Source organism: Diabrotica undecimpunctata, chromosome 5 (genome assembly GCF_040954645.1).
Source record: "Diabrotica undecimpunctata isolate CICGRU chromosome 5, icDiaUnde3, whole genome shotgun sequence".
Lineage (NCBI taxonomy): Eukaryota > Metazoa > Arthropoda > Insecta > Coleoptera > Chrysomelidae > Diabrotica > Diabrotica undecimpunctata.
This window is the reverse complement of record NC_092807.1, coordinates 75,459,723-75,472,232: the sequence shown is the minus strand read 5'-3', so window position 1 is coordinate 75,472,232 and position 12,510 is coordinate 75,459,723. Positions and strand designations below refer to the sequence as shown.

The following is a 12,510-nucleotide window of genomic DNA, read 5'->3' as shown; positions in this document are numbered from 1 at the left end:
TCTTTGTTGACCTTGAACCATCAGACAATAACCAAGATATTTATAAAATTCAGAAATTACAACACTGCAATATACAAATTGAACCACCCATAAAAAACAAAAATATCATCCAATGTATGAGATGTCAATTATATGGCCATTCAAAAACATATTGCAATAGACCATATGTCTGTGTGAAATGTGGAGGGCAGCACAGTACAAACAGTTGTAAAAAGAACAAGAACACACCAGCTACGTGTGCTTTATGTGGAGGAGATCACCCAGCTAACTATAAAGGATGCGAATATTATCGTAATTTAAATAGAAATAAAAATATAGCACAAACTACATATAATCATCACCAAAATATGTCGCAAGCACGTAACAGAAACTTTATACCCAATATAGTAAGACCAAATGTAAGCTATGCTAATGCAGCGAGTAATAGACAACCTCCTGCTGCTCCTTCAGATAACCAAGATTCAAACACTATTCTTATGAAGTTTTTAGAAGAATTCAAAGCCATGTTTAATCAAATCTTGCAACAAAACAGCATGGTAATAAACATGCTAAGTAAACTCGTATGCAAATAAAATTCTTTTTACGAATAGCTGAATGGAACGCCAATGGCCTGCTGAATCATAAGGACGAGGTGATAATATTTCTACAACAAAATTTTATAGATATATTATTAATAAGTGAGACACATTTTACAGACAAATCGTATTTTAAAATACCTCATTATCTAACGTACCATACTAACCACCCAGACAAGACAGCCCATGGAGGTACAGCAATCTTGATCAAACAATCAATTAAACATTTCATGATGGAAAGTTATATAACAGACTGTATCCAAGCTACAGTAATTAAAGTGTGCTCATTACCTTACGAAATAACAATAGCAGCAGTATATTGCCCTCCAAAGCACAATATTAAAAAAAACGATTTCGGATCCTTCTTCAATACTCTAGGTCCAAAATTTATCGCAGCTGGTGACTTTAATAGTAAACACACTTACTGGGGATCAAGATTAATAACAACAAAGGGAAGAGAGCTCTATAGCTTAATGCAAGAAAATAAATACTCATATTTATCAACAGGAACACCAACGTACTGGCCAACGGACCCCAAAAAAAGACCAGACCTCTTAGATTTTTGCATCATAAAAGGAATATCTAACACCTTTATGGACATAGTTCCAAGTTATGATCTATCTTCAGATCATTCACCAATTATTGCAACAATTAGCACATGCGTTATTAACAAACAACCTACTCCAAAACTGCATGGACCTAGAACAGATTGGAACCTTTACAGAAATTATCTGGATGAAAACATTAAACTAAATGTAAGACTAAAAAGCCCTTCAGAAATAGAAGCAGCTACAAACAACCTTATAACTTTATTGCAAAACGCTGCAAAAGAAGCGACACCGAACGATGCAGATAAAAATAAAATCGAGAAAAGAATAAATATTCCATTAGAAATTAAAAAGCTCATTGCTGAAAAAAGAAGAGCAAGAGCCAAATGGCAACAAAGTCGGAATCCAGCGGATAAAACGTTTTACAATCGCTTAACCAATAAATTAAAAACACAACTAAAAATTGCAAGAGAAGAGTCAGTCAAAAAATATGTAACACAACTTAATAGATACGACCATTCAATATGGAAACCAATCAAATCATCCTTAAAACCTCAAGCAATATCCCCACCAGTAAGAAAAACCACAGACACACAGAACCAATGGGCAAGAAGCGATAAAGAAAAATCAGAATTATTTGCTGAACATTTAGCAACAGTATTCCAACCACACAACAATGAAGAAGATCAAGAAATTATTAATTATTTAAACTCAGAACAACCATCAGTAAATCCAATAAAATTAACAACACCCAAAGAACTTAAAGAAGAAATCTTAAGACTAAATATCAAAAATTCACCAGGAATTGACCTAATAACACCAAAAATGCTAAAAGAATTACCAAAAAAGGGTATAGTAATCCTTACATATATATTTAACGCAATATTAAGATGTAATTATTGGCCTAACAATCTAAAAATTGCAGAAATACTATTATTCCCAAAACCAGGAAAAGATCCAAGTGAAGTCTCATCCTATCGACCTATCAGTCTGTTGTCAACATTTTCCAAATTACTAGAAAAACTTTTAATAAAAAGAATAGATCCAGACTTTACAGGCGCAGATTGGATACCAAATTATCAGTTTGGATTTCGACGAGAACACTCAACTATCCAGCAATGCCACCGAATAACCCATAAAATCAATTCCGCATTAGAAGAAAAGGAATATTGCCCAATGGTATCACTAGGTGTACGTCAAGCTTTTGATAAGGTTTGGCATAAAGGACTTCTTTATAAAATTAAACAAATATTACCAATATTCTTTCGAATACTTACATCATACTTGGAAAACCGACAGTTTAGAACAAAAGTAAATGGAGAAATATCCAAAACGCATCCCATTAAGGCGGGAATTCCACAGGGAAGCGTCCTGGGACCTTTATTATATATATTATATACGTCTGATCTACCAACATCACATAACGTAACAATTGGCACATTTGCAGATGACACAGTAGTACTTACAAGCCACAAACACATTAACATAGCTACACAACAACTCCAAGACTATTTGTATGAGCTTGAAAACTGGCTAAAACAATGGAAAATAAAAATAAATGAAAACAAGTCAACCCACGTAACTTTTACTTTACGACGAGAAACACCACCACCAATATATATCAACAATGAGGAAATACCCAGGACTAAAACAACCAAATACCTAGGGCTACACCTGGACCAAACCCTGTGTTGGAAAGAACACATCACCAAAAAAAAAAGAAAACAAATACAACTAAGACAAAAAGAAATCAATTGGTTAATTGGAAAAAACTCCAAGCTGTCAATAAATAATAAAATTCTAATTTATAAAACAGTTATCAAACCAATATGGACATATGGCATAGAGCTATGGGGCTGTAGTAGTAAATCTAATATTGCTATTATGGAAAGATGCCAATCAAAAATCTTAAGAGCAATTGTTGATGCACCCTGGTACGTAACCAACCAAAGAATCTATGAGGATCTCAATATCTCAACAGTGGAAGAAGTATACCAGCAAAAGAAATTACAATACATTCAAAAAGTGAACACACACTCCAATCCATTAATTTCCGCAATACCTCAACATCGAATTATCAGAAGACTAAAGCGACGTTGGCCAATAGACCAGTAACATGGACCCGTGATTCTCTCACTGGAGGGGACCACATCACGCCAGGACCAAGGGACAGGACCTAAACTCATCACATTAACTTATAGAATACATTGTTTTATTCTGATTGTTAATTTATTAGTTATAATAATAAAAAAAAAAACTCTACAGATAATCTGCTTTTCTTCTACCGACATAAACTTCCGCTTTCTTTGTACATTACTTGGAGCCGCTGCGGCATCCATCTTAATGCTATAAAAAGAATAAACACCAATCATAATATTCTGCTATTTATTCGTTGTTTACTTACCTCAAAAACTATTTTAAAATTAATAAATAAATAATAATAAAGTCTATTTAATAAAAATATAAAACAAAGTCACATGCACAAGAAACAGAACACACCCCACCCCGCCTATGCACATATAAGGATGTAAAACGAATAAAATATGTCTCTCATTCCTATTTTTTCCAAGGACGTAAATATATAGCCCAACGAAATGTTGATAAGGTTACCGATGTTTCAAAGTATTTAACTGAACTGGTCCAACTATACTCTCGAAAAACACACCGGTATGCAAAATTTATATTGTTACGGGTGCAAATTTTATAAAATTATTCTTACATTTCACTTATTTACATTGGCGAAGCATACACAATAAAAACGACCCCAGTAAAATTTTACTCCTGATATTTAGAATTATTGCCGTTATCTCTCAGTTAAATTTGTAGATAAGTCACCTTTAATTGAAAATTGTCCAACTATAACTTCGACTGTTAACTCTTAATTCTTAATGATCTACTCCCGTTATTTTCCGGGTATTTAACTCACGTGCGTTTGTTTATACATTCATGTTTTTCTAATATAATTTGTACACATTATTAAATAAGCTTTTGATTACATTGCAAATTTCACTATGTTAGCGCGTGTTGTAGTTACACCGATATTTTCAATGCCATAAACAAAAAATCGCATTGAGCAATAAGCAATGAATAATATTATTAAAAGGATTTTAAATTTTTAAACTGAATTGGGTTACTTAGATCTGATTTCTGGATGCCTAATTAAACCCCGTTACACTTGTGAATTGGGGAGATGAGTGCTGGGTTCCATTACTCTGGTATTTTTTCGTTTCCCCATATTTTTATAATAGGGCACAAGAAGCAGAGGACGACCACGAATGAGATGGATTGATGATGTGGAAGAAGACCTACAGATTCTAGGGGTTAGAAGATGGAGGGAAGTTGCCAGGAATCGACAGGAGTGGCGACTTCTTTGTGAGCAGGCCAAGATCCACAACGGATTGTCGAGCCACTTATGACGATGATATTTTTATAATAAGTCGAGCTATCATTTACTGCAGTATATCTCCTCCTACGTTTAATATTTCTGCTAGCACTCCTCTTTTTCCTGCACTGCTGTTAAATTTTCAGGGCGCTTATTACTTCTATTGCCTCCTTCTCTGTCGGTTTTCCAAAGCCGTGTCCCAAAGTTTTAAAACCACAGCAGATTTGCTTCGAGTTCGATGAATATCCAGTAGCCATCGTGGTGTACAATAGAACTGGTAGATATAACATAACTTTTTAATAAACATTTTAAAATAGTTTTACATCCATAGACTCTGAATTTATCTAATAATCAATAGACTTTTAATTTGTCCAAATTAGTAATATTCCTAAATTTAGTAGCTGGGTTCTCTTTTTTAGTTTAATATTTTTAATTTTGTATGCTGTTTTGGGATAATTAAACCTGTACTTAATTAACTCATCTATTATTTTAATCTTACTTAAAGGATTAGATAAACATTTTACCACCTCTTTATGGTGTGTGATATTGAACAAAAGCGTTGGTGAATAATTACAGTCCACAAAGGTCATTGGGACCAATCTATTTATCAACAAATTGGGCATTTAACCCCAATTTGTCCACTGGGTACATCAATTCAGACGAATTATTGGCCATGGTCTACACAAAGCTTCACTAGTGCACAAAACAAAGTGGGATGGAGAATATGAATCCGATCGATTGTAACGAAATATTTTGCCTACCACATAGGGTATAATTATAGGGGGTTAAAAATTGGGACAGAAGTTACTGGGGTGGAGATAGGGCAAGCAAAATAAACGATTGTGCGAACGGCACTCAGGGCTTATTTGGAGAGCTGGGATCGTGCATAAGTTGAATGGCAAGGGGTCGGATTGGGGCAAATACTTACATGAATCTTCTAGACAAATGGGTTAAAAAAACAACAAGAAAGGCCTCTAGCTATTTAAAATAAGGACGCCGCTTCGAAGAATCCTAGTCTTGCTGGATAAAGGAAAAAAGGCTCTTCCTTCCTAAAAAAAGAAACACAACAGGGGTTAGGAGACTTTTCTAAAATAAAAAGACAAAATGGTTCAGAGAAATAAATTAAACATTTATTATTATCTCAACACAAACAGTTACAAAATACAGATGGCACAAAAAATACTATATTAATAGTTACAGAGATTTATACCAAAATTATAAAGAAGAAAAAACTTACATATGTCCTATTTGTTTACAAAATCCGTTGCTACAAAACTTACAAATGTTACTGGACTATAAACTGTGGCAGAAATAAATCATTACCAGGAAAAATTATCTTTTTTAAATAAATTGTGTACCGAGATTAACCCTTTTCAAAAACAAAACAAACTAATGTAAAAAAAATCAAACTAAGCTATCATATGTCAACGCCAAATTTAAAAACAGATTAAATAAAATGACAGCTAAGACCACGCCCTACAGCTTACAATTTTAATTATTACAATATTTTTAAATTTTAATGAAAGCAATTATTATTTATATTAAAAAAATGTCTATTTTTACTTGTTTAAAACAGTTTAAAACAAAAAAAAATACCTTGATTTTACTTAAAACGCACTGAAACTTCTGGGGATGAAAACTGGATTTATCAAAATTTCTGAGGGTAGAACTGGATGGGAAATCTCTGAACACCAACAAAAAAACTGCTTCAATGGTTTGGAAAAACGACCAGGGACAAATAAGTGAGGTTGACACGGACGGCACTGTATACAGCCTGGAAACGGCTTCTTCAAAAAACTGGAACCATCTTATTTACCTTTTAAATTTGTTGTATTTGACACAAAACTCTTAGAACATAGTGGTTACTCTTCCAAATTTGATATATTACACAGAGTAAAATTCCACTATTTTCAACAAATTTTGCCGGCTTCTAATCACTACATAACATCGATCGTTCCGTTTGACCAAATCTTCCAAGCTGACTTCAATTCCCCTCGACCTCAATCTAATACCGGTCGGGGCTACCGTCTCTCTTCTCCGCTAACCCAAAATTCCCGTCAGACTCTACAAACAATATCGCAAAATAACCTTGAAACATTTCCAGTTTAAAACTAACGCGTACAAATCAATAAAATAATTATATTTAACTTCATCGCCGAATTCTTTCTTGGGTAGTGGGGCATGTGTACACAAAGACACCAAAATTTATATACAGCCCAGGAGCGTACTAGAATAATTTTTACACTTAAATATTAAATAGTTTAAGGAATTTCAACATGCTACACGATTGAGATGATGTCTCTTTTGTATACACACAAAAGAAAAAGAATATTCTCCATTACTTTTTTATACGTCCTTTGTCAATCCATTTTTTAAGTTTTGTGTAACCTTGAATTATTCGAAAAACTGTACGAACTGATATTTTTGTCAAATCTCCACACAATGCTGCGACATCCTATATTAACATATCTGAATTTCTTTTACATAATCCCTCATATACCGGTTTTACCATTTATTTTTTACTCTGTACTCATGATATAGTGGCTACTGCACGATGCTTGGCTACTGCACGATGCTCCAAATGTTTAGGACTTTAAAAATGATTCACTGACAATCATATTTAATTTCGCGTTTAGCTTTTAAAAGATCTTAAATGCAATAAAAAAGACCTTTTGAAAAGATTAACTACCCAATTAATTTTGGAAAAAATGTTTAGTTTCATAACATTAGTTTGGGACTTCTTTTCATGTTATAACATCATTACAAGAATTAAAATGATATTGGAAAACAATATTATATAAACTAATACTAGCTCGATGATACTACATATGATGCTGTTTAAATAACTTCAAATTGACGATGTATTGTAATTTTGTGTTTACAGGTACCTACCTATAATTCAGGAGATCCCGTCTACTACAACTTACCAATCTACGGAGCTACTTTGGAAGGTCCGCCATTATACGCTGATGCCTTCGATCTAAGCGCTAGTGGAACTTATGCGGAGGTAAACAAAATTCTGATATTACATAATATACACGTATATACAATACATCAAATTTAAAGAAACGGAGTTAAATTATATGAAAATAAAAGATACATTGGGTATGTAAATAATGTGTGATATTGAAAGTGCAGCACTTAGTAAAACGGGAATCTTAACGAAACTTTTGCAAATATTGTATTATGATAAAAGTAAATACTGAAAAAAATTGGTTCCAATCCGTGGTAGGAATCCCACTTTTAGTAAGATTTTTTACCAACAACTGGTGTTGCATTATATTATATGATAACATCAATTTTTAAATTGATTTTAAACTGCGCGCCAAAATTAACACATAATTTTAAAATTATAATTTCAGTCATAATGAAAAAAATTTTGTTTAATTTTTTGTTCTTTAAGGTTGCTTTTAGAGAGTATCTGAAATAAAAAACTTTTTTTTGCGAAAAATGAATTGCAATAATACTACCTAACATCATAAATAAATGACAAAATTTAAAAAAATTAAAAAGTTCAAGAAAATTAAACTAGTAACGAGTATTGTATCCTCTGACATTTATTATTGCTTGACAACGATCACTCATAGTGAGAATTATCGTTCTTATTTCATCTTGATAAATTTAATCCCAAATTTCGACTAATCGCAAAAACTGTTAATCTAATGCGTTTGGTGCGTTAGGTAGTTGTCGTAGTCGTCTCCCTATAATGTTCTTGTTCTATTGGGTTGAGGTCGGGACTTCAATCCAAACCATGGCAGGAATCCCAACCTCCTGACGATATTGCTGCACAATTCTTGCAATGTGTGGCCTGGCATTATCTTGCATAAGCATAAAATTGTCCCCAATAAATGGTGCAAATGGCACGACATGCTCTTCTAAAATGTCTGTAATTTACCTGTGATGTAAGCCGCCCGTGATGTATTCTAACTCCGTACGAGCCTCCAAATTAATACCACCTCACACCATTACCGAGCCGCCACCATATTGTACAGTTCCTACAGTGTTAAACTGTGCGTAGCGTTCCCCAGGCCTTCTGTACACTCTGTTCCGCCAGCCACCTGCCAGGAAAAAAGACAGTTCCTGGATCCATCGGCGAACAATATTTTCCCCAATCGTCATTATTCCAAACAACATGTTCACGATCAAAATGCAATCTTTGCCCTCTATCATCTCTGGAAAATAATTTTCCAGTGGGTCCCAGGTCGTTTGCGTCAAGTCTTCTTTTTATCGTATTTTGATTGATTCTAAAGGTATAACGATCCAAAAATTCATTTTGTAGATAAGAACTGGTAACAAACTTTTGTCTCTAATAAACGAAGTGTCAAAAACCGGTCTTGTCTAGGAGTTGTAACCCTTCTACCATTTTGACCGGGTTTTCTCTAGTTACTTCCAGTAACTTCCAGTAACAGTAACGTGTTAAGACTCTTGAAGTGGTTAACTGAGTGACATTAAACCGTTCAACGAGTTCAACTTGTCGGTATCCTTCGCGAAGAGTAACGATTCTAATACAGTCAATATCTGACAAATTTCGAATTTCTTGCTGCTGCTGGTTCATTTTAAAGGAAAAACACTTAATAAACTTATTATAAAACGCATTTGAACATTCAGCACAACGTATTACAACCCAACTAAATTCGAATTAAAATGAAGCACAACTAGCATGTTCTTAATTATATTGTAAAGAATACTAAAAACATCAATGTTTTTTACCGTTAATATATATATATATATATATATATATATATATATATATATATATATATATATATATATATATATATATATTTATACAATGCTATTTAATTCTAATTTCATTGTATTTACTGATACCATATTTTAGCATATCCTGAAGAAGCAAATAAATTTTGCGAAAGCTTGATAAAGAACAAAGAGTTTCACTTTCCTGCCCTATTAATGACTGCAACCTCAAAATAAAACTTTATTTTATAATATATATATATATATATATATATATATATATATATATATATATATATATATATATATATATATATATATATATATATATATATACTGTGCGTCATTAAAAAGAATCCACCTAAAATTTTTGTTTTTTTTTTGTTTCTGTGTTTTTAATATTCCGTATTACCACATCTATTTTAAATTACACTCCTCATTCGACTTGGAATTAAATTGATCAAATTATGGATGTTGTCTTGAGGAAAAGCTTCCCATTCTTCCATGAGCGTCAACCGAAACAGCTTACGTTTTGTTGGAGCAGGTATTCTGTTTCTTACTCTTCGTTTGAGTTGGCCCCAAACAATCTCAATCGGGTTCAAATCTAGGCTTTGAGCCGGTAAATTCATTTTTGGCACAACGATGGTTTCCAGATGTTGCGTTACCATCCTGGTTAATGGTAATGTATCGGTCAGCATTAAACGCTATGCTACCAATAAACACGAGATCAGTACGGCCTTCGAATGGAAAGCTTGTCCAAAACATTACTGAGCCTCCTCCAAAAGCAACACGTGCTCGTCGAACACAAGAAGCATATCGTTCCCCACGTCTTCTGTACGTTTTGATAATACCGTCTGAGCCAACCATCCTGGACTCAACACTAAAGAAAACATTTTTCCAATCTTCTATAATCCAATGTTCGTGGTCTCTAGCAAACCCAAGTCGGTTTTTCCAATGTGTTGCTGTTAACAAAGTTAACTGTGGAAGTGCTTAATGTCCACCCGTGAGCTTATTGAAAACAGTTTTGGATTGCTCTGGCCGTAAAGAAGCGATTTTGTAAATAAATGCGTTGTAAAGAACGGTCTCCTCTGGCCGTCGTGATTCTTCTTGCGCCTACCCTGGTCGTCGTTATATATATATATATATATATATATATATATATATATATATATATATATATATATATATATATATATATATATATATAAGAAAAAGGTTAATGCGAGTATAAAAGGTATCGACATAGCCCGCAACAAAGAAAAAAATATAATAAAATATGTGTATAAGATGGAAGACAACCGTATATACGTATTTCTGACTATTGGTCGTCTTTAGTACGGTGCAGCTAAGTTAGAAAAGGGGCATATTAACTTGGGAAAGGATCACTACAGGAGCAATGCGACCAATTTGTGGAAATAATCTTAGAAGACTCTGAGGTTTCCAGAGCAACAGTTAGTTGTTGCTCTGGAAACTTAGCTCTCAGGTAGGTTGCTCTCAGGTAGCTTAGCTTCCTCCGTGGACGTGTTAGTTGTTGCTCTGTATTACGGTGTACACCTGCATACAAAACATGTTGCATACTATCAAGACAGGTTTAATATACTACTTTCATTAATATAATAGCAAGAACTCCTAATTACTTTTTAATCACACTATTTTTGTTTTTTTTTCTGTTCTCTATGGATCAGTCAAAACACACCATGAAAAGATGTCACTAACAAAATTTTAACTTTCCAACCAAATTTTAAAATGTATATTGTCCATTATTTTAAATGTTATATTTTATGTGTGGTTTTAATGTTGAGTGTCGTCGCTTTACAAAAATAATCTCAACAGCTAGTAAGTTGTAATGGCAATTTGAGATCTGTTGTAAATATTTACACTTTCTTCTAATTACAGTGTCTTGAAGAAGGAATAAAAGAATTCCGAAAGCTCGACTAAAAGTCAAAAGAGTATTTCTATAACATCCCGGCCAAACCTACTGAGTGCAGCCCTAATAAACTGTGTTGTTTGTTTATAACGACAGTCAATAATATCCAGTATTTCTTATATATATATATATATATATATATATATATATATATATATATATATATATATATATATATATATATATATATAAATATATAACTGTTTTGGATGGGTTGGAGTCAATAATAGGGCTATTGGTAAACTATTTTTTTATTCTCGAGCTTTCAATTGTGTTTACAATTATTATCAAGAGCTAAAAAAGACAAAATACTTACAAGGTTGAACTAAAAAGAAAAAACAATTTTTGTTAACTTACCAAATAAAAATTAGTTTGGTAAGTAAAAATCACTGCTTACATGTTCAAAATATTTTATATAAAAATGTTTTGATCTAACAAATGTTTCTCTGAAAATTTCTATAATTTTGAAAACATTTTTTTATTAATATAAAAATAATTGAATTTATAAATAAGTTCAAATAGCAACCAATTACAAATAGCCTCAATGTCATAAATGCCAACATAAAATTTTTATTTTTGACAATTATATTGCCAAAAGTAAAACTTCGTTTAAACATTCTTTTTTGTTTAGTAACAAAAAGAAGAAGATTTATTCACCCTTGACAGATGTCTGAAAGAATGTGATAGATATATGGAGAATTAAATATGACATTTTACAAGTTTTATATATAAATCATAAAGAAAGAATATAATTATAAATTTTACTTAAATTTTGAATTTCAGATCTTTTGTTTAAACTCTTATCATTTTTGCTAATACAAACCATTTCCAAAAAAGTCCTTTTAAATTTATTACTTTCACTACATAAAATTTTAATGTTATCAAAATCCATAATATGGTCTTTATCGATTACATGTTCTGCCAAAGCACAAGATGGTTTTTTAATTCTGCATATTTTTTTTGATTTTATGAAATTCTGTGTTGTATTTAATTCTTTGTCTACGATTAAATTCATTAAATGTATATATATATACTAAAGTTACTATGTTCGAGAACATTCTGGCGTAGTCCCACCTCTAATTCGTTGTTTGAACGGTCGATCCTTTCTTGCGCTCGAGACATCTGTCGAAAGTTCTCGATGCCCCGAGACGCAACCGGTACATGGCCACGCTGAATGCATGTTCGTAACACTGCTCCCCTCTTAGATCTGAGTGTCTCAATCAGCAACTCTATATGTAGGCCCAGAATGGCGGAACCTGCAGTACTCTCCAGCTCTGCATGAACCCCTTAGAAAGAAATAACAGTCTACTGACTTTGAAGGATACGATCTCATCGGGTTAATGCAACACACAGTAATTCCTACGCCGGTTTCGCGGAAGA

General features: G+C 32.8%; 1 protein-coding gene across 4 annotated transcripts in view; it reads left to right on the top strand.

Annotated features, from left to right (window-relative positions):
• Positions 1–12,510, top strand: part of LOC140441394 (uncharacterized) — a 328,584-nt gene that overhangs the window by 284,731 nt on the left and 31,343 nt on the right. For all 4 annotated transcript variants that reach the window (XM_072532106.1, XM_072532107.1, XM_072532105.1 and 1 more), the window contains exon 7: positions 7,390–7,512. In XM_072532106.1, the coding sequence (XP_072388207.1) occupies positions 7,390–7,512 (123 nt within the window). The remainder of the gene's footprint in view (positions 1–7,389; positions 7,513–12,510) is intronic.